Raw genomic sequence first — 24,663 nt, 5'->3', positions numbered from 1 at the left:
CCGACAAAAACGACATACCCGGTTACATCGCGAAAAAATCCCGGGGAACCACGGGAAATGAAAATTTCATCGCGGAAAACTCGCCCGATCGCATCGCGTTGGTTTCCGGTTCAGAGCCTGATACCCTGCTCAAAAAGTTTAATTATTTTGGACTAAAATAGTTTTTTTTAATTTTTAATTTTCAATTTTTTTTTCTTGTTATTGTCAAAAATTATGAAATAGTAAAAACGGTCCGCCGTCCGGGGGTTAAATGAGTTCAAGAACGTCAATACAATACAGAGTGTCCCAAAATACTGTTTAGGGGATTGTAACTTTCTGATTTTTCTTTCTTTCCACGGTGTAATTAATTGGAAATGAGTGGACCAAAATTCAAATTGTGTACAGTGATTTCTCTATATATGTCGCCAAGGCTTGGGTGAGAAACGTCGCGAAATTATCCCCACTACCGCGGGGTACACCCCGTGAGGGTCCGCGAAGCTCGAGAGGCCTCGGACGCCGAGGAGTGTAAACATAACACGGCTCGTGTTGTTGACATATATCGAGAATTCAGTGTGTACAGTTTTTTAGGACACCCAGTATTTCTACTGTATGAAATAATTGAGGAAAGAACGTGATTTCTATTCAGCTTCTGTTTCTCGCAACCGACGCAGGAAATTTCTATTTCCCATAAAGATCCGCGGTCTATTGATAACGATCCGCACAAGGAGCAAGTAGAAAGTGTACGCAATAACCAGACACGTTAACCGAGCGTATTTCAAGAGCATTCGATAATTATTAGGGGCACCCACAAGTAATCAATTATTAGCAAAGAATTTGTTTTGCCTTTAGTTCTCTACCGATCGTTAAAGAGGAAACACGTATTCCTTTACAGTTTTCGATAAAACAGCCTGTGTTCCAAATATTCTAAAAAGTATCATTTTTTTTACAACCCTGTAATAAAATGGCGGCTTCCGTACCTTCCGAGGATCATATTCGTCATTGCATACTTTTTCATTTTCATGCAGGATTTAATGCAACGGTAACAACAAAGAAAATTTGCGATGGATTCTTGCGATGGATGGTTCTCCGGATCTGACACCATTGGACTTTTATCTATGGGGCAAGATAAAATGTATTGTGTACAAAGATAAACCCACAACGCCAGAGGATATGCGGCAAAGGATTACTGCAGCATGTGCTTCAATTACGTCTCAGGAAATCGACAATGCCTACAGATCATTTATTAAAAGATTGCAACATTGCATAAATGAGGATGGTCAACATTTCGAACATTTATTATGATATGTAAAGGTCAACCCGACGTAAACAACGCGCAATCTTCGCTGAAACACGTAAGTTTTAAACTTCCACATTTCATCCGCTTCAACATGATTATTCTTGCTGAAGGTCAAAAAGGTGGTATCCACTAAATTCAGTTTTTTATTGTCTATCATACTATCGTAAAAAAATATACTATTTCATTAAAAAAAACATCGGTGACCTTGAAATTTCATTAAAAAACACGAGATAAAAAATTTTTTCTTCACCATTATAATTTCCACCTGCAATAGTGTCACTTTGTCCTCTGAAGTTTTCTGATAGGACTGTAAATACGAAAGATATTTAGGTGTTCCCATTTATGTGGGACACCCTGTATAATAAATTAAGAAATAAAAACTTGAATTTACTACAAAGTTTGTTTTAGATTTCAAAATAATTGATTACTTATGGGTCCCTCTAATATTTCTCTTCAATAAGCACCGGGATAACCTTGCTGAACCGAGTCCTATTGAACGGACAAGTACCAAAAGAAAAGTGAATCATTTCCGAAACTCAATGACGTAGTGGTAAACCGACTTCGTAAACATGTCACAGCGAGCAGCGATCACAAATAAAATCGCGCCGTTATTTGATCGGTAATGAGGATATCCACCTCTTGTTTACGACCATGCATCGCGTCGTTATGTATCGCGAGGCTCGTGCAGCGACTACACTAATTACCGTGATCGGCCCGCGCCCGCGCACAGGAATCAACTTTCAGCCCGGCAATTAAATGCTTTCATCAAACACGTGGCACTTACGTCAGACCATCTGCTTGCCGACGATCCTGCTGACTAGGGGATGCGATTGTTAGTGTATTTCTTTCGAGCGAATCCAGAGACCAGAGCTGGGTAAAATACTATTTCAAATAGTAAATTGCAAATACGCCAATTTATTTGAAATCGTACGTGCAATTTTAAAAATATTTTATTTTTCAGAGGAAGTTTTTGAAATAGTATTTTATTCGAAGGAGTCTCAAAACAGTGAGAATTTTATTTGAGGGTGTGATTCTACAATGAAAATATTTCATTTGCGGAAACTGATTATTTAAAATAGTATTTTATTTGAATTGTAAGACAAGGACTATTTGAAATAATATTTGACATATTCTTTTCTCCAAAGTTTCAGCCAGCTCTGATCGAGACTATGGTGCAGATAATAAATATATCATCGTGGGACCAAAACAGGCCAGTTTTATCTTTCCTTAAATGTCAGACATTCCGTCATCAGTCGCGACAGTAAATAATAAAAAGGCCTGCATGCGTCGATACAAGGTATCGAAAGAGTTCCGCTAACATAATCAGACATTTTTCTGAGCATTCAGATGCCGACAGGAGCACAAGTAATCTGAATTCTGCTGACGCGAACACGCTTATACATCGAAGGAATTTCGTTGGAGCTGCATCTTTCCGTCACAATGCTGTCCCGTGCGTTGTCCAATCACGCAGCGAAACAGTGTGTGCGCGGACATCGGAATACGGCAGATTTAATGACGCGAGACAAACAGGCTGCGGTTTCCATTTCCGCAAAAATACCGAGTGCTGGCGTAATTTACGCATTTTGCAGTCCGCCGGTGCGGTTATTAAGAAGCCCATCGAAGTTAGCGGTCGTGCGGCACAGGAACGTGTGACCAAGCGGGAATTTCAAAGCAAATCGACAGAGGAAAGTTATATAAAACGGGCACAGAATTTTACCAGATAAATGAAATGACGAATGCAGTAGAAACTGGATAGAAATGGTAATAAGTAGACTGCGAATATAACGCATGCGTGATTCCGGCGAAGCTGAAGCAAGTTTTCATTTCATTTTTAATTCAATTTATTACGTGGTCGGTGACATGAACATTTTACTGCTCTTAATTATTTTTAAGGCGGTTTAGAAAGTCGAAAATTGCGCAAATATCCGTAGTATTGTAGGATCGAGTTGTTCCAGAGTTTCGAAACGTTTCCGAGCTGCTTGCGGAAAGTACAGTCGAATTAAACGTATGCGATTTTGGCGAATACTCTTTCGCTACTATTATACCAGTTTCTATTGTTAGAAAACTTGAAAAACTACTAAGTATACTGTACATTTTATGCATAACAAAAGGTGAGATATGGAGGAGTAAAAACAGAAGGAAAATTTACGATTTAATGTAACTGTTAATAATTTAGAAATTGTGCGTTCATATTCAATTCGTATTCTATTTATTTTTCTGACGAACTATTTCGACTTTTTCAATTATTCACACGATCTATTCTTAATATGTACTTTGATACCCGCTCATGTTTATGGTCTGACCGATTATCTAGAAATCCAGCATTTACAAATGTAAATATGTTTCTGATATCACTTCGACTCTTGCGAAAGTGACGTGTCAACAAAACTGTATCGCGGAAATATGATTCATTTCAGTGCACACCACTGGGAACGATTACTTTAAAAGCTTTTTTAGTAATTTTTTACGGCAATAAGGTAAGAGACACAATTACAGTGAGGGTACCAATAGCTATTAAATTTTTTTCATTAAAAGAAGTTTCTTTTTAAAAAAAGTTCTTTCTTTATATCTACTCGCTTCACAAGTTTGTCTTCTCCAAAATTTAACTCTGATCCCTAGCGAGACTAAAAGACTAAAAAATTCAAAAGTACATTGTCCATTTTAGAACATTTCACAAAAATTACTTGGTATCGCTTGAGTCTTAGAACTGGCATTAAAAAGTCAGTTTCACGAAAGATATGAACATATAAAAAATAAAGAGGTACCCTTTTCTTTACTTAAGATACACCGAACGTAATATCTCTGCTAAATAAATAGTTGCACGCAGAGACAAGTTGCACGCAGAGACAAGTTGCATAATGCGTATGCTATTTCTCTAGGGTTACCCGGTTATCACAAGTCAACCTTAACAGTATAATGTTATGTTAGCATCGCGTGTGCACCTAGCTCCTGGGGCAGTGTGAAAATCGGTTCAAAGAAAAGCAATTGACAATGAGATAAGTTAACGTTGAGTTAACGTTGACAGCCAACGTAGACACTAATTTTACTTTAGCATCGCGCATGCACCTGGATCACAAAATCGGCTCGAAGGAAAGCAAATTAAATAAGATGTACCGCACGTGTATTTCGAAGGGTGAGCATGCTCGCGAGCGGCGTTTATTTCAGCAATAGTCTTCGCAGTTACAATATTTTATGAAAAGCCTCTTGCAAAATATGCAAACAAGATATTCTCACAGAAAAGTTACAAATTCTCCGAATATTATGGGTTTAGAATTACATATAGCGTTAGAATTATAAATAACGATGTGCACAAAATTAATTTGATTTTCATGTGATATACATGATCGTCGCATGTGACGCTGGTCGCGAGCGTGTTAATCCAGTTACGAAAGGTCAACTTTAACAACGTAACTACACGTGTATGCACCTAGATCCCATATACAGTGCTTACTCGATATATGTCCACAACACGGGCCTACCCAGGGATATATATCGGATAGAAGATACTATTCTTTGAAGCTCCTTGGCCCCTCACGGGGTATAGCCCGCGGGTAGTGGGGATAGTTCTGGGACTTTTATCGCCTAGGCATTTCGGACATATATCGAGTAAAGACTGTCTAGCAGTCGAAAATCGGCTCAGAGAGAAGCAAATGGGAAGCAGAAGCTCGCGACGATCGACTTACAAACGCTGCCGGAGTCGCTCTCCTCCTTTCCGCTGATGTCCATGTGATTCTTCCTTTTGCGTCGTATAATCGAGTTCCACACTTTTTTGCGACTCATGGCGAAGCACTGGCCGCCAAATTCGCGGCTCGCCTTTTCGCCCGTCCGTGAACCAACACTGTCGTCCGAGTCGCGCGAATCCGGCGCGGCGGCTACCGATACACGCTTCCGACCCGCGGCTGAATCGCGCGTTGTCGCCCGCTGATGGTCCCGAGAAAGTGGGTTAATCGACTCTTCCTCCCGATAAACCATTCGTTATCGACGCGTCATTATCGAATAACAATTAGGGAGCCGTCGTTCCGAGGATCGCAGCACGAGCGCGATTCCGGTCGCGCCAACCGAGCACGGTAGTACCCCGAATTACGTCCTCCCCCGTCTTACGGCGGCGATTAATAGTTCGTAGCCTAAATTGGATTGGTGCGAGAATAATCGCGGATTTTCTTCTTGAATTTTAAAGCTAACGACCAACTTTTAGTTCTTTCGCAATCTCTCGAGACGTTTCCCGAGGATCTGCCTCGATGATAGCACTCGGCGCATCATTATCAGTTGCAGAGAATTTTCCAAACCAATGTCGAGCTTATTAATAGTCCTCTGACTAAACGAGTTGTCAATATTGCGAGCAGTTTATCTCTCTAATCACTGTCATTTAAAAGAAAATCTGTTTCTTAGTCGAATAAAACACAATATTATGTTTGCATGCATTGGTGTGTGTGTGTGTGTGTGTGTATACTTTTTCACTTGCGTATTAATCGAGCATTTTGGGACCGATCAGGACGGAAGTTCGAGGTACTACACACTTTTACGAGTTGCCGATGCGTTAACCCTTTCACAGAAGGAGTCAAATCGAAAATCATGCCAGCATGGCCGCCGAAGACCTCGCTATCGCCACGTTCCTTCTAAATACGAAATGCTAAGAAATCCACAGATATTCGCCAACGAGATCAATTACCAAATCAAGCAGATCGATCTCGACACTCGGTTGAAAGCAATAACAAATAAATAAATAAAATACATTAAATTTTCACATGAAGCCGCACCAAACGTTCATCACTACGAAACCAGACACTGCGTGACGTTCGTGGTATAATCCGACTGTGAAAGGGCTAATCGAAACGCACATTCAAGACCGTCTGCCGGTAGGAAGGTCTGTGCCCGATCCTGTTCCACATGTCGAATGAAAATCGGAGCAAAAGAGTAGACAGATCGATCGATCGATCGATCGCGGAGGATCGGCGCGCGGTGGAATCGGATCACCGGGTGTCTCGGCGTTGCCCGGCGCAATTACGCGATCGTTCGAGCTCCATAATTAGTTCGCGGCTCGCCTTGGACACCGGGGGTTGTCGTATTCTGCTTGCCGGCAAACAGAACCGAGCCGAGCCGAGCCGAGCGAGAGAGGAAGTTCGTGGACGAAGTTACACGGTCCGACTAACTGGCTGCACGCGAGTACACTCGCGCGGCTCCCGTTCGCAGCCGCAAAAACCAATGACCTAGCACACTTACGGACTTTTATCCAGCCTGATTTCGCAAGCGACAAGATCGTCCGGCTTGTTCGGTCGGCGCACACGGCGTGAACGCACTTATATCGTTTGTTCGGCACCGACTCCGAGCACTTTTATCGCATCCGGCGCCGAGGACTCTTTCGAACGGGATGGACTCGGGCCGCGATTCGAACTTGCGCGCCGATACCAGGCAGAATGAAAGCAGATCGGTGCGGTGGGAGCGAGAGGTCGTGAAAATTCGAGGGAAACTCTGCCTGTCGACTGTTTTACGGCCGTTGGAAAATTCTGGCTCGTTTTGTTTCACGAAGAATGGCCTGGGAAAACGCTTTCTAGCGGACCTGGTCTAGAAAGGGCGCCGATGATCGCGTGGAAATCGGTTGCTAGCTTCTACCCGAGCTGCACGTGGAGGATTCTTCTTTGCTTTGAGATTGAAATTTAGTTTAAAATTTTTCGTAACATTTGCAGCACATTTACTGCAAGAGATTTGTGGTAATAAATCTAGGGCCCAGGAGTCAATCTGTGTAAATTCCTGAGCATGAAAATAGTTAAGTCTCCTGATATTTAGTTGTGAGGAAATATCAGTGTACATAGACGTAATCTTCTCTGTGTTTTAATCTATTCTTAATCCCTTCCCAGTCTATTAATGACTTTCGTACTTTCTCTGTTTTCGAAGGCGAAATAAATTTTTTGCTTACTCCGGTGTCTACAAAAAGATTTTTAAGAAGGGGAAATGTATAAGAACGATACGAAGTTTAGTAATCAGGCACGATTGTGAATAAAAACCTGTTTCCGCTCGAGCTACTGAACCGTACAGTTTATGCAATTATAAGGTTAGAGAATGTACACAGTCTGGTACAATAAAATTTGCGACACTGTATTAGTCACACCAAAGTTCTGAATAAATAAAATCTTGATAAATTCGTGTTTCTGTAAAAGTGAAGAGACAAAGTATTGCGAATTGGAAATGTTGTAAAGAAATCTGTTCAAAGTCTTCTCCTGTAGCAATATAATTTTGATAGAATGTCAATGAACTCGTAATTGTGATCAACTGTCAATTTTTAAGAAAAGTAATTTAAATATTGTATTGCCCGTGATATTTTAAATATGCTTCCTTTAAGTAAATGCAGAACACCGATTGTCTCGCTTGCCTTAAAAAATGCAAAGAAACCATTTGTATTAATTTGGGGATATGGATGCATCAATTCCACGGAGATACCATCTGAAATCATTTAGTTTGTGTAAACATTAAAGTACCCTCCGCTCTTAATCGCACAATGTGTACAGTTAATAAATTCATATATGCGTCAGGTGAATGCAAAATCACTTTCTTAACTGTAATGACGCTAACGTTCGCTTAAAAAAGGAAAAAAAACAATATCGACGTAAGCGGTCTCGATAGCGATCACTCTCAGGTAAAAGTATCACCTTGGCTCGGCGAGGGAAATCTATCGAACTGTTCGTGTCATTTTCCCTTGATTAAAGCTGCCAATTATCCCAACGACCAATTATATACAACATCCTATTTATGTATAAACTACGCTCATAAATATTCAGACCACTTTCACGTTAACGACACTGGCTTCCTCGCGTGAGCCTCTTCAGAGAAATCCGCTCGGGACAAAGACAAAATCGAAGTCGCACACTGTTTTATGGTGAAATGAACTGTCAAAATGATCGTCTACATTGTATCCTGTTCTATCAAAGTTGTAACACTGAAAGACAAAATAATTTCTATTATAAATTTCACTATGACTGTTGTTTCTCGAAATTAAAGACAGCTTAAAGATTACTTATCAACGATAATTGACTTTCGATTTTCCTAAAAACAGAACCGATAACTACACAGGGTGTCCCAAGAATGTTGCACTTCTTTGATTGGGGCGATTCCTAAGGTCATTTGAAGTAACTTCTTTTTGCTAAGGAGTTATTAACGAAAAACGCGGACCAATTGCCAACGTCACGCTCAGCGGGTCGCAAACTTCACCTTGGCAACCCAGAAATTTTTAACTTTTTGCTATGTAGTCCTGTACATCTCGACGAGAAAATGTCGAAAATCGAAGTGTCACGGCGAGGAATTCACTGGTTCAAGAGTTATGCGCGTGGCACAGCGATCAACACTATAGTAACCAGTTTGCATTTCCCTCCGGAAGGTCTCACTCGATGATTTTAATTTTCGAAACTGTTCCTACATAATCCAGTGGGCATCGAATCGTATCCCCAATAAACAATAAACGATTAATAAACACTATCGTTTCCGCACTTTATCGTCCGACCGCACTGTAGGAGACGTAAATTTCCCAGTTCACATTCCTGCCGCGTTGATCGAACCATAGTGCTTCCGCATGAATCAATGGATCGCGGTTTTTCCGAGACTTGGCAGTAACACGCGTGACCTTGTGTTCGCGTTGCGATTAAACGAGCTGCCGGAGCCGGACTGTCTTCGCTGTTGTTTCTGCGTCTTGGAACGACCATAGGATGTGCGGTTGTCGGTGACGATAACTGCCCCGCCTCGCAGGAAGTTGTTCTTCCCAAATAAATGAGCGGATTAAACCGTCCGTGAAACTATATGACTTTGAATCATTATCTTTCGGACACTGCTGCGACTCGCTAGTATTCAAAGGAAATTGGATACGCAAACGACAGAGTCATTCATTTCGACCTACAAATGTGAGACAACAGATTTCAAGCTAATTGTAATTGTTAAAGCTCAGTCGGGATAACTGTACACGCAGAAAGATTGTTCAGTTAGGAATAAGGTTTAACGATCGCATAATTGTCTACAGTTTTTCTGTATGTAAAAACTTGAATCACTGATCGCTAAAATACGCTACGTGTACACATGCCGTGCGTTTACATAGTGCGTTTTAAAATGGAGGAAGTCGTTACTCGTGTTTTGCTACATAATTTTATTACAGTTATTGAACGAGGAATGTTGTAAATGCGTTCTGACATGTTACAAACAGGTTTCGATTGCAGGTGGTTGGACTTTTTCGTTGAATAGTATGAAATTATACTTTATTGGTGATTAGGGTGTTTCTGAATTAAACGATCGGTAACAGACGGAAGGTTTACACGTACAATCACGGTTGTTTATGTACGTTTCGAATTATTAGTAATAAGAAAATATTACATTTCATTATGATACAATCAAAACTTTACACAGTTTTAATATTCGATATTTTATTCTTACAAAATATGCATAGGGTATTGTTTTCTGATCCCTCTGTTCAGAATTCTTGGACTCCATAAATTATGATCTGCATTTTTTTTTAATCTTTAGGACTCATATTTTCCTCCATATTCCATTTCCTTTCCGGTTCTTCGCTGCGAGTATAACAAGGGCAAAGTATAACATTAAATCTGATCTAAACCTCGAACAAACTCCGCGGTTGGATAACAATCGTTCTCGACAACGGAGAAAAATACCGTAGCAGAATTAACAAAACACATGACTAAAAAAAAAAAAAAGGATGAGTGACGCATATTATACCGCAGCGATGCGGTATACACATCCTGTAGAAGGAAATTACCGGGCAGCTACTTTAATCACTTTCTGCTTGAAAATTGTTCGCTTCTTGGCCTCCTTTTTTTCAATTATATAATTGTTCCATTACTGACCGAGTCTTTCCAATTATTCGGAACAAGGTTCCTCCTCGGAAAAAGGATAAATCGTCCACGAAAATTCTCGGGGAATCAGGTTCGATAAACACAGCTGACCTTAAGGGCCCGGGGTAGTCACGTGACTTTTTAATTAATAATTTCCATTCACAGCCTTCAGACACAGACTTAAGATCTGTCTTGGTCTTGATCCGACGGGTCTTAAGTCTGTGACTAAACTTGTCACATTTCTTGCTCTGTATTATCGATATTATGATTTCTGACCTAAAACCATTTTTTGACGGTAATGTAGTCACTCTACCTTATCGCGAATCTACGAAAACCGGGCCCTTAAACCGTCGTGGACCAAGATTTTTGGAAATATTGAACATACTTTTCTCAGGAGGATAGATCCTACATCGAAGTCTTAGGTTCTAGATAAATCGAAAATGTATACAGTCTTTACTCGATATATGTCGCAAATATCTAACCGACAAAAGTCCCACAAGTATCCCCACTGTCCTAACGACAAAATATTCTTATATAAGGACGAAAACTTGAGGCACGTAAAACCATCTTTTGACGGTAATGTAGTCACTCTACCTTATCGCGAATCTACGAAGACCGGGCCCTTAATGCGCATTTAATTTTAATTTTAAATTTCTGTTTTTAAAAAAATTACAAAGATGAACGAGTTCAATATTTTTAGAGGTTCAGGGGTCACCTGGTTTTGGGGTTAGGTGGATTTGAACATTTCTATGCGCAAGTGTTACAACTCGAGCAACGGTAAGTGTTAAACGGGGTTTACTCTGAGACTCCCGTCCTTCTAACGTATAACTCATTAATTCAAACGAGCGACGGCACTTCACACGGGTAAATACGGTGCACGATCTTTTCCACGTTACGGGAGAGCAGCGGCTGCTCTACAATTAGCGTGGTTCGCTGCCAGCATAAAATTGCACCTGGCAAACAATAGGGAAATTAGGGTCGCTAGTGTAAACGAGGCACAGTAATACGTCGCGGAGGACTTAATTCTTTTGGCGTATCAAGAGCAAGCTAGAAAGTGCTTTTGACTGTAGCTCCGCGTTGAACAAATTTCTAGCTGATAATGATCTGTGTATCACCGATATAATCATCTGAAGATAAATAAGACGAACTTTATTGTTTACGATAGAAAGAGTGAAATGTTAATACAGTCTCTACTCGATAAATGTCTCAAATACTTAGCCTTTAATTGTCCCAGAACTACCCCACTGCCGCGGTGAGGCTTTTAGAACAGCGCCGTAGAAGGGGAAGGTAAAGTGGGGACATACTTACAGAAATATTATTAACATTATAAATTGGTATGACTGTCTAGGTTATACAGGTCAAGTTTCAAGTGAATCGAAATATGTATACAATAGTTATGAATTATTTCTTACATAAACTTTGTTGATGCCACAAAAGTATTTGAACAGGTAACTTTTAAAGCTTTAATATTTAGTAGGTCTACCTTTGGCACGAATAACATATTGTAAGCGAGTATGCATACTGTTTACTAACTTTTCTGTAACACTCGGAGATATAGAATTCCACACTTCGAGTATTTTTTCTTTTAAACTTGTCTTGGGTGATATATTAAATTTTTTAATCCTTTTCCTATTATTTCCCGTAGATGTTCAATCAGGTTAATATCGGGGCTTTGTGGTGGTATGACCAACATGTGGGGAGTATTGTATGTGATCTATTCCTTAACGATTCCTGCGGTGTGTTTAGGATCATTATCCTGCTGAAAGTAAAAGTGTTCGTACATACCCAATTTTCTTGCACATTCTTTTAAATTTTCTTGTAAAATGTTCAGATATTTGTATTTATCCATTATTCCTTCTATGAAGACCCAATTCCCGGTACCGCCTGCTGACATGCACCCCCAGATCATCATTAAACCACCCCCGTGTTTTACCGTAGCACGCAAGTTTTTCACTTCCATTTCAGTATTTAAAAACGTTAAATTTCGATTCATCTGAAAAGATTACTTTATTCCAGAATGAATTATTTTTACTAATAAATTCCTTGGCGAATTTTTATCTCTTTTTCTTATGAATATCACTAATGTACGGCTTCTTTCTAGGAACCCTGGCATGATAATCATTTTCACTCTTCTACATAATTCTGGATTTACATCTTTCTTGAAGTAATCTCTAACTATCGTTGCAAGTTGTGTAGCAGAAATCTTTGGATTTCTTTTTTATTTCACCGATCAAAGCTCTTTCTTCTCTTTCCATTAGTTTTTTTTGGACGGCCTGAACGGTACTGGTTTTTTACAGTTATTGTAGATCTATTTATATTGAATAATTTACTTATTTCACCATACGTCTTTCCTTCGTTACGCCAATTTACAATTATTTTTCTCTCATCTTCAGGAATTTCAGATGTTTTGGGACACATGTACAATAAAATATTTCACCATGAATGCTAGACTATGACTGACGCACGTAGAACAAATACCAACAGTGAATGTTTACATTCAGTACCTGAAAAACTTTGTTTTTGTTCATTCTTAGAGCTCATTTCTGTGTATTCAAATACTTTTGTGGCATCAGCAAAGTTTATGTTTGTGAAAAATAATTCATAACTATTGTATACATACAGTCAGTCCATTAGTATTCGTACGCTCTTAAAAATCGAACTTTGTCAATATTGGACTATACTACTTGAATTTTTTTTGAGAAGTTAGAACAATTGGATCGGTATATAAAGGGAAAGAAATTTTTTACAAAAATTGCAATTTGTCGAAAGTGCGGAGAAAATACTAAAAGTTGTATTTTGCAACTTTTTTATGTGGACTTGCATTGAAAATTTAGAAAGTACGATTTGTAGATCTGTATGAATTATACATGTTCTGAGAATTTCATCAAAATCAGTCAACGTTGCAATGAGTTGCAGATGTTCCAAAATGATCACATAAGGGCGAAATTCCCTGAGAAGGCCAAAATTATGCGACTTTCGCCCTTAAGTTTTCATCGTTAAATGTTTGTAGCTCAGTGCAATGTTGACCAATTTAGATGAAATATTCAGAATATGTATAATTGATACAGATGTACAAAACGTACCTTTTAAATTTTTAATATAACAAAAAAAAGTTGCAAAATACAACTTTTAGTACTTTCTCTGTAATTTCGACCAATTGCAATTTTAATCAAACATTCCTCTCACGTTATGTAGTGATCCAATTGTTCTAACTTCTCAAAAAAAAAAATTCAAGTAGTATAGTCCAATATCGACAAAGTTATGGGGTTTTTAAGAGCGTGCGAATACTTATGGGACTGACTGTATTTCGATTCACTTGAAACTTGACCTGTATAATCTAGAGAGTCATACCTATTTACAATGTTAATAATACTTGTGTAAGTATTGTATAACATACTTGTTAGAATAAATAAAGTATTTCATGGTAAGTGTTCAAATAGTTTCGTGAGTCACTGTAACTATCAGTGGCACGAAGGGATACTTGACCTCACATTATTCCCGCTACGAGGAGAATCGAGCAGCAATTAGCGGTAGAGGGGGAAGCATTTCGAAGGAATACACACCAGTCTGGTAACGCGAGATCAGGGGAATTGTACCGGATTAGTCACGCGACATTGTGACACATGCACGAGAGAGACGAAACGCGTCACGTGACCGGGCCCCATGCGGAAGGCATGGGGGAAGCCAGAGTGGGGGAACAAGTCTTGATCTAGACCCACTGGGCAGCCAAGCAGCGACATCTTTCGTTGGAAAAGGATAGAACATGACACATCGTTCTGACACTAAGCGGTGCCCTAAGAAATGTCCTATTCTCAAAACAAACATTGGTGCCGTTTCTCGAGGCAGAAGTGTATCGGTCAACTATTTTAAAACGCGTCAGCTACTCGAAGCGCAGAAAAAGCGTCGGCCCTCGAGCGTCTAACTGAGGCAAACGACATTCTCGACGCGCAAAGTCGTTCAGCATCGATCATTCGGGAATCCCAATAAATTTCTGGTTTTTTCAGATCCTTTTTCCACGTACCCCGGCGCCCGTAAGTCATCCAGAAAATTCACTCGCGGCTACATCCTATTTCCCTGTGTTCTCGGCAGCCGGTTCCGATCATTACAGATTCAGAGGAGCGTTCTCGGTCGCGCGAGTCGCGCTCGCCTCTCGAATGCGTCACGTTCGAGTACACGCCGAGAGCATGCGAATCGCGCGATTAGCTCACAAAGAAACGCTTAATCACGCTTCTTTCCATTTAACGGTTTCCCCACCCCCCGCGCGCGCGCGCGCACGCTCTTGGTGCACGCGAGCCACGGAGAGTTTTCTACGAAAAATTATGTCGACGACCCGGAGCGTTTCCAATTAATTGGCTTATGATCGCCTGAAATTAGGGGTTGCGTGATCTCGCTCGAACCGTAAAACGGTCGCCCCGGTCACCCGAGCCGTGAAGTTACGTTTAGATAATATTTTAACGGTCGAACGATTTATCGCGAACACGCCTTTCAAAAATGGTCTATGGTCGTATTTTTCGGCGCGGTACTTTATTCGAACATTCGTTGCAGATCATGCAGGGAATATTGAACGCTCAGGGGTGGAATGTCTTGATTTAAGGATTAAGTTGCTTGGGAACCAGGTAATTGAGAACAGTTTTTTTTCGCGTGTCACGCGAAACCGGTCGCATTAGGCAATTTTTCCAAACGGTCGTTTAATGTCCCGTTGATTTGTTGAATGTTGATGCCGATAATCGATTTCGAGATTAATTTTTTGTAAAAGTTAATGGTTATAAAGTGACAGAGAAAATTTGGTATTTCATTATTGTCGTACATGCATAAAATCGGTAGTCCGGTAATAATACATGAAATCAGTTTTCTTGTTCGCAACTGATGACTCAGATCCGTCTGTTATGCAATTGTTAAACGCTCGAATCAGCCGCAGCCATAAAATCGCTATTAAAGCTCCGTTTAGAAACCGTTCGAGGCCCGAACGTGATTTTGCATAACGATAATTTTGATTTTTCACGATACCCGTAATTCGATTCGAAGGGAATAGAAATTCTCCTGGATAGTATGGCGCAACGGATAATCTAGCGTCGGGTTATTCGAAAGTTTGGTGGCGTAATCGCGAAGATTCGTCCGCGGTGCCTGATCATGCATTCACGTGGGTGGAAAAGCCGCGCGCATTCACGCGTGCATCGCGGACGCGCCTCGGACTGGCCTGGTGACAGGAGGGAGCCTAACCGTACATGCTAGGATGGCTCTTCCGGTGAGGGCATGTCCGGTGCTTCAGACAATACTCCAACGATGAATCGCGTCAGAAAAGTCTTTCAAGTGATTCTCAACTGCCCCGAGCGAACCCATAATCCACGGTTCAATCGCATGCGAAAAGAGCATACGAGCTAAAATTAAAACCCGTCAATTCTTCACACTTATGGCACAGTAAAATCGCTTGGAAAAATTGTTTCCCATTAAACAATAATTCTAAAACACGTGCAAATAAATGTCAGTACTTTCAGTTGATAAAATGAAGAAAACTATGTATTTATTCTCAATAGTACGTAGAATTTCTTTAAAATTATGAAACATCATTCTATTTCTTGATACTTGTTCGTCATGGTCGTAAGAAGCAGAAAAGGGAAAACAGCGTTCTCACTTTCGATGATCATGCAGATTCGCACGAGCCAAGGTGCAAGTGGTAAAACAACTTTTGTCGTTAAACAAACAGTCGTTACCAATTTCACATACAACGAGCCGGTGACATCAAGCCTGTTTTTCTAATCGGAATGACTGTCATTAACTTTCTACGTTCTACCATCGATCACCGAAGAAGCACACCGTACGGGCCACGAACATGCGTTTATCTGGCCTGCAATCTCGACGTAGTATTACGTTTAAATTAATAATCCCCGTTGCGTCGCGTGATTGCCGCCATTCGGAAACACGTCCGTTACACGCGTGTTATTACCGGCCGCGTGCAATTTCAATAATAATTATAATCATGCGCGGTTGCGCGTCTCGAGACGAAAAATAAAATCTGCGAATGTAGCAAATTCCACCCTTATAACCATTTCGCCCTGTTCCGTGAGAATTCAATGCCGTACGAATTCACCTTGTAGGGCACGATTCGTCATTGAATCATTGTCTCGCGGTTATCGAGAAGTTTTCTTCTACACACTGATTTTTTGACTTCTACACACTGATACTTTCCGTCAGTATTCCATTCATCGCAGTATTAAATATATAAATAATTTGTTTGAAAAAATTTAACGATTTACTTATATTATATATATTTTAATATAAATGCATTTACTTATATTTATTTTAATATAAATGCATTTTTGCAAACAAAATACTAAACAAAAAGAGAGAGAAATTCTCCCAGGAACTCGCAAAGGCTAATTTGAGTAATTGAACTTCCCCGAAACTGGAAAATAATTTTCCTGGGTCTACTAGTTTCAATAAAAATTCAAATAATTATCGCGTGACAAGTCAAATCTAGAAATTTATAAGCCTTTACACGCATCGATCATTCGCAAAGGACAAGGGCTCACCGAGGCGTTATGAACATTGCTGCAGAACATTAGCGCGCGTCAGTCGAAACGGAAAAGTGTCGTAAAGCAGGCAATAACGCACCGGAAATAACACGCCAAAACGAAGGAAGAGACGGGACGTCTGAGACCCGACGAAAATAAGTCAGAAATCGAGCAATATTCCGCCGCGAACGCAGAGACATGAGAAATTCGCAGCGCGAACCGAGTCGCTATCATTTCTCAAGGCGACAAATCGACCTTCGTAAACAGGAGCCCCGATGGCTCCTGATACAAGATCGCGTCGATTCAATACCTCCTTCCTCTTTCTCACGACACCGTGCCGCGGAGGAATCGGCCATGCGTTGCGAGCGAATTCACGCGAAATTCGCCCAGCTCGCGAGTCAATGTGGGATCTGGAATTTGTTGGGAGGTGAGAAACTTTCGCGAGAACGGAGTTCTCTTACGACGGCGAGAAACTGTTACAGCTCGAAATTTCCGGTGTCGTTGAAGCATTACTGTCCTTGGTAGTTTAGATTTTAGATTGCACGCGAATTCGATTCGCCGAGGATTTGGTATCCAAAATGCCGTATCGAACTGCACACTTTTATGCGGTTTTCTTATTTTAATGTCCGTTTCCCGTAAAAATCTGACAAAATAAATCGATTTCTCTAAAAGCTAGATAAAAGCTTCTGGGTTTTGTATTTTTCTGTTTCAACGTTGCATTCGTGTATTTTTATAATAAACGCAAATGGTTAAAACAATATTTCACGGCGAGAATAAAATTATAAGTGCAGGGAACGATACTATGTATTCTGGATAATTATTATGTTAATTGACTATAAGAGAAGCTGAGTTGTTATGGATACACTATACATCAATATAGTACATAATATCTTTTCCTGTAATTTATATTAGGAATTTTCATTTTGTATACAGTGGATGTACAATATCTTTTGCAGTTTATTATACGAATTTTCTTATAAATTATTTTTAAATTTAGTCAAGAATTAGGTCCATGGCGACATCTACGATTGATTCAACGAAACCGTAGCCCCATTGTCGGTATAGAAGTTCTCTTCAAACTGCATTGCCTGCAGTGCAGAATGTACTGTCGTCGGTAACATAGAAAGTCTCAACTGTACGCTTATCAGTTGCCGATAAAGCGTCAAAAAGTTCCACTATTTTGTATAAACTAATTTTATGTTTATATCAACCGACGAAAGCATGAAATATAGTTTGACTTAACCTATATGTTACAGGAAATAAGGTCAGAGAGTTTCGACACAAACCTCGTGTTATTTATCACCGATAAACTTATCGTGCAATGGTAAAGTCTGAAGAAATGCAGGAGACAATGATCCCTCCGGAAATTTGAATTTGCACGAGGTTTCTTCGACTCGTTAAAGATTCATACGGTATTGATCGGGGAGCTGTTGATTCGAAAGAACGATTTGCAGTCGCCGCGGAGGTTTGCACAGCACCGTTAAACATGACTCCTAAATTTACCCGATTCCCGCGACGTATTGCGCTAATCACCGCTTATTAAGAATTGAACGGTGGGGTCGCGCGAGTGGAAAGGTTTCTTTGTCGTTGGTGGCGCTCTTTAAACGAGGGACTGTGCCCTCCGGGAATTGCACCTCTCAAACAATGTCTGCTCGTTACGAACCCGGCCGCCGGTATTTGTCGGTGGCAGTCGCGGCAGTTTCAACGACAATTCAAACAAAGCGCAATTAATACCGGGTGGTCCGATTCTCCGGACATTAGCCGCGTGATAAAGCACCGAGGAGAAGCGGAGTTGCGCGCGATTTGCCTCGCACCGACAAAACGGCCGCTTCCGTGTTCTTGTTATGCATCGTGGATCCTGATTATTTCTGGGTCCGTGATCGTTACCAGCCAAACCATTACGATCGGCGAATCTTGATCGGAGGAACAGAGTTCTTTTAAAAAATAATGACCCGCATGTGTACTGGGACACAAAGGCCTTCTGACAGATCAATATTGCCATTAGAGAGATACACATCGAGTCAGTTAACAAGGGCTCTGTACACGCATTAAAACGGAATAACTTTTTTCAAATCAGTCGAAACTATTTGAACTTTTTGAGGATGTTAGTATTAGGTAACTAAGCCAACGTTAACTAATGCAACGTCCTACGACTTTTTAATTAATCTCTCGTCTTCGTTTAAAAGAAACGGGGCTTTGGTCTGACAGTTTCAAGGAACGGTTTAAACTCCATTATTTTCTTCGATCTTCTGAAATTGTTATTAAATTATGCAACGTCCGACGGTTTTCGGAGTACCCTCTAATCCTCGCTACTGGTCCTCGGTGCCAGGACGAGCAACCTGTTTCTGTTGCTCACGTTGGTAACCCCAGCGACGCGTCTTATAAATATATTTCCTCGCGTAAAACCGTTTAGCACGGCTGTCGTTCTTCAAACAAGATTAGACAGATTAATTTTCTGTGTGTCGCAGGGAGACTCACCTATTGGAGACGCGGTGTTGGCTTCCCGAAGGCTGACAGTTTCTGGTTCAACAGCAGCTTCGTCTTCTTCGATCAATGGCGGCGGAGGTGCCAAGGGTCGCGACTCGTAGCCCCAATGCTGCCGGAAAGCACGTGCGCCGCCGTCCAATCGAACACGTGGTAGTTCAACGAACATCGCATCCCCCAACTGTCAATCAACAGCGAAAATCATATTTTTAATGCTGAAATTTCAGGATACATCCGTGCAGATATTTTAACCCTCCGTGAGCAACTGTGAAGAAATTTCACTCTTGAAGCTCCTTCTTTCTAATAATTATTTTCTTTTCCATTACTTTGATATGACGTTCCAACGACGGTATATTAAAATAGGAACTTCAATACGTATTTCAGAATTTTTTTAGATTTTTTTTCGGGTTGACCCAGGTTGACCCCTGGAGGTGCAAAAACTATGTCTGCTCACAGAGGGCTAAATTATTTTTCAAAAATTTGATTAACCCTTTTAACATTCATGCGGCCCTTCTCACACATTATCTACTGGCGATTGTTTCCTAATTTTTGGGAGTCTATGGTTAAGGATTATTTAACAACTATAACCGCCATTTGCGGGAATGTGTTAAAATGAGATTATTCGTTCCCGACAAATGAGACGGAGTGTACAAGATCGTATTTGTTCAGAATCCGTGGAAAATGTGTCAACGTTGACACAGGGACTGATGAGGGTTAAGGGTGCTGGCACATACAAATGAGTATATTTGACGTTAGCTCCACATAAAATGGGAATGGTCTTGTAAAGAGATATTATATTTACATCACGAATTATCTTTCTAGTTTGTCATTTTATTGAACTTGAATAATTTGCTGAATTTAAGTAATTTAAATTGAAGTATTAGCACACGTTTCCAATTCCAAATAAAACAAATAGATTACACGTTTAACACTAGAACGACCGGAGCAGTCAAAATGACTGCTTCCTAATTTTTTCTTTTACAATTACTGAAATTGTAAAAATGTTTTCATCGCAAATTTTTTAATGAACCTCTTCATTGAAGCACATATTACAATAAAAGTTGTACGAAGTCTGATTGGGCACAGTCTTGTCACTGTTACAAAGCAATATACGTCAGTCGCATTTATTGCTCGGTCGTTCTAGTGTTAAAAATAACGAGACATTTCAGTAAAAGTAACGACATGGGAGAAAAGTTAATTTACGATATAACATTGACACCACATTCGACAATCATAACCTAATAGGGGGAAGTGGGGAATAAACGTGACTTTTAGCGATTTACCACCATGCACACATATCAACAACCAGAACAATCGTATACACTCCACGTTAATGAACTCTGTTACTCAGATTGTAAATCTGCCAGCGGAAAGGCTCATACAAACTACACGTGTGTACACTAGCAGGCAGTGATTTTTGTTGACAGTGGCAATTTATTCTCGTCCACGTTAGAGTGTAACAAGCGTTGCACCGAATGTGCTCCTGGCTACATTTCATTTGTAACATCAAATGAAACAGAATATTTCAAGCTATGATTTGCGGTTATATCAAACAATCAACCGTTTTCCCATTAGTCATACTGCAAAACCAAATTAATATGGACACAACTGTTTGACACAGACAATTTGTAACATTTTCATTTAAAATAATCTTCAATATTAAATTCACCGTTCAAAACAAAATAATAAATGATAGAAATCTCTTAACGTGAAATGAAATGTTCTACTGTTGCTTAAATTATTTATCGTATTTATTATCGTTTTCTTTCGATACAAGGCGATGGCTCGGGACCGGTTGTCGTCGTATTTCGAACGGAGAAAAAGCGTCGTCTTATATCGAAATAAAATTGCACATATTGACGGTCGCGCTCATGCTTATCCCAACCGCTACGGGTCGCGTATGACTCCGGCATAGCAAACGGAGGGTTAAACACTGGTTCAGTCGGCACGGGTTTAGAATCGAACAGTCACGTTTAATTCGAGGAAAAACTACAATTAGACGCAGAATCGATGCAACGATAGCGACGGAATTCTAAGTTGCCTCTGCCAACGACACCGTCTGTCAGTCGTTGCCCCCGAAACCTCGAAAGCGTCGGAAGCAAAGACCAGAGTCCTTTGCGAATGTCTCGGAGAAACCAATTTCCTTGCGAGATTCCGAGGATTCTGTGGCGCGGAGCGGTTTTATCGGAAAGAATCTCGGCGACGACACTCACATAACCGCGGACCACGTCCATCCCGGCGGAGCAGATTAACGGGCCATGTAATTAATCGTATTAGAGTCATTCGACGCGATCGAACGGCGAGAGAGACCGGTTCTACGGATCGGCTTGATCCCGATCGAAAGGAGCCGCGCGCGCGCGCGCGGGAAAAATGGAGGAGCCGTTTATTCGTGGAACACCAGTCGCCGAAGAAGCTGGACAACGACTGGCCGGTGTCTGCCGGTTTGTCTTAAAATACCGTAGATTGACCTGACGACACGCTGACGTCACTAATTAGAGCTCATTGAATGCGGTGTGTGCATCATTGCCACCGGGCCTCGTGAAATCCGAGGGAACGGAGAAACCCATTCTGGGACACGATTTCTACCGATCTTGTTACTTTCTTCCTCGGCGTTCGAGCGAATCGTCACTGCCAGGTGATCTCGAAATGGTCTACGCGCATCCCCTCATGTAAATTAATTTAGGGGTATGCCGCTAAGACTGATCAAGAATTGTCCATTGCAAGAAATGGAAAAAAAGTATTTTCTTTCCTTCTTCGATAACTTATATTTCTAGTTAGGATAGTACTGGGACTTTTATCGGCTAGGCATTTGGGACACGTATAGAGTAAACACTGTACAGTGAAATCTCGTTGTATGCCAGTGTCAACCTTGCGTTTCCAAGTCAGTTGAAAACCTCACAGCACCGCGGTGAGTGCCGAACCTCGAGAGCTGTCGCGGCCACAACATTGTCGGCTATATCGGTGTGAGACCAGAAGACCGCTACTAATCCAATTACAAAACTTCTTTATTTTTCGTTATTTTTTTATGAAACTTTTACCAACATATTCGTGGCATTTTTCTGATTAAAATGATACCAAATATAATATAATTCCGATTATATTTACGTGTGTAATGAACGATGGAAGTCTTCCCACAACAATTACATTAACGGAAAATTAGTGTAAATGTGATCCGAATTATATCGCGTATGATATCATTTTAATCAGAATAATGCCACAAATATATTCGTGAAAGTCTCATAAAAAAATTCTTAATAATAAAGGAGTTAAATTTTTCATTTATCAACATTATATCGGAGACGGATATTTCTTTCGTTTGAACGTCAGTCGCGTTTGTATGTCATAGGTTTCTTATGAGTACTTTCAAACGGTATGACTGTTAGGTTTCCAGCGTGCCCTGTGTATTTCAAATGGGACGCTCGGCGGGAACCTCCGATTTCGTATGAGTGTCAGTAAAAAGAACGGCGGGACTGACATACACTGTATTTACGATGACAAGTATTCACAACGATCTATAAAATTTGTGTCTTTTTAGGATATTTTTAATATAGATGAAAACTCGAAAGTGACTAATTTTACGTCGAAGGTACTATAGCCAACGAATTTCTTTTGTTTTCAAGCCTAATGTTTCTGCGCTGAAATGCTCGTTTCGCTTACCGCAAAACAGGAACGTACGAGGGCACGGAAAAGCTCATAGCATATTCCAGCCAGGTGGACACTGGTAGCGAATAAAAACCCGTAACAATAGATCAGTGCAATCTACTACAATAGTAAATTAACGGGTTGCAAGTGCGCGAAGAGAGACAAGGCGAACAATCCAAGGGAACAAAGGGAAATAGAGGCAGAACGGGAAATTATTAATTTCGATTTGTTTCGCGCGCTCGATTGGCCACATGGCTCCCAATTATTTGCCAATTACCGTTCCGAACGAATTTCTGCCCGCACAATCGACGAAACGGACGCATTTTGTAACTGGTCAGGCGAACATTCGCGACACTCGCACACACGCTCGCACACATATACACAAAAACACATGCCCATTGCGGTGGTTGTTTGCTTCGGTGATTGATGTGGGGGTGGACCAACGATTTGAATAGTTTTGCAAACTTGACTGGCCAATGCCTTAACACACCGGGTGTCCCACTAGTCACATATATTAGAAAATAATCGTACCGTAAATGGCAATATATCCTACCGTCGTTAACAAAAAGGAATGAGTATAAATTGGTACGCTGAAAATATCGACAATGGAAGTTGTAAAAAGTACGGAAAAATGGAATTTACTAATTTATTTATATTTTCATCCATTACAAAAAATTATTAGTATGTTTAATTTTTGTAATCTTGTCGTCAATAAATAAAAATGTGTAGAAAACAGCTGCAGAAAATTTATAATCAGGTGTTTTGGTATTTCCTTCCAGCAAAAGAGGTAATGGAACGATGCAAAACACGAAGTTCACCGTCTATTTATTCGACACCAACATGAAGAGCCCGCACATCGCAGGCGGTAAATATTAACTGGGTGATTCCAGAATCTAACGGGAGAAAATAAAAATTCATCGTCCGTTACACATCGGAAAAGCAACAAAATTTTCGAGCGAAACGTTCCATCGCACCGCGCCAAACAATTTTTCCATCGGACACACGCCGCGCCGCCATTGCCCCGAGAGTTCCAACGACTTCATTCGATCTCCAAATTATTCCAATCCAATTACCACCGGGTCTGAATATAAATGAAAAATCCATTAACGCGGAACGTATCTCGTTTTTCCTGTCCATCTGTTGCGCCGTTCGAGCGACGGATTATCGCGGCGACAGAGAGGGTTGGCGAGGAGACAGATGGCGTGTCAAAAAAAAAGAGAAAAAGTTAAAAGAGCATCACGGCAAAAAGAGTTCGAGGATTTTCCAAAAAATCGACTTTTTTACGTTTTCTTTAAGTAATACTTCTGGCAGAAAATATTTCAAAATCGTAAATATGATTGTTAAACGAATTATTCGAGCGTGTATTGCACATAAATTAGACTGCGGATTTTTCTGCGAAATAAAAATTGTTTGCAAAAAAAATGGCTAAAAATTGGCGAAACAACGAGAACCGGAATAGCTTCTTTATTTCTGCAAACTTGATTTTCATCGCGACCGATTAGAGTAGAAGGGATGGGACGCGATTTTCGATCGATCGCGCGACCGAACAAGCTGCGATTGCAGTTACCCCGCGTTAACTGCAATTATCAGACTGCCGCGAACGAATGCGTCCAATTACATGATCCAGTATTGGCCGCGAACATCGCCGGTGCAACAATCCGCCGGCTCCCGCCAATTAGTGTTTGCATTCTTCTCGAACGAATCCCGCGGTGAATACGTGACCCCGTTTGCCACCGAGGTGTTCCATTAACGCAATTACTCTCGACACTAATTCCAGCTTTGCACCCGCGCGCGCCTTTTCTCCGTTTTCGTGCAAGTCGGCTGCACGCTGCCGCCTAACGTCAGGCAGTTTCGGCGGAATTTCGACGGAAATCGGTGCGAGAACGTCCACGCTGCTCCATTGTAAGCGAAATCGCAGCGTAAT

The 24,663-nt window shown here is 40.7% G+C and overlaps 1 protein-coding gene across 1 annotated transcript in view; it reads right to left on the bottom strand.

Annotated features, from left to right (window-relative positions):
• LOC143360069 (uncharacterized) overlaps nucleotides 1–24,663 on the bottom strand; it is a 213,647-nt gene that overhangs the window by 86,872 nt on the left and 102,112 nt on the right. Inside the window, exon 5 of the mRNA XM_076798632.1 lies at nucleotides 19,092–19,278. Coding sequence (XP_076654747.1) covers nucleotides 19,092–19,278 — 187 coding nt within the window. The remainder of the gene's footprint in view (nucleotides 1–19,091; nucleotides 19,279–24,663) is intronic.

This window comes from Halictus rubicundus, chromosome 12 (assembly GCF_050948215.1).
Source record: "Halictus rubicundus isolate RS-2024b chromosome 12, iyHalRubi1_principal, whole genome shotgun sequence".
Classification (NCBI taxonomy): domain Eukaryota; kingdom Metazoa; phylum Arthropoda; class Insecta; order Hymenoptera; family Halictidae; genus Halictus; species Halictus rubicundus.
This window is presented reverse-complemented; position numbering and strand designations above follow the sequence as displayed.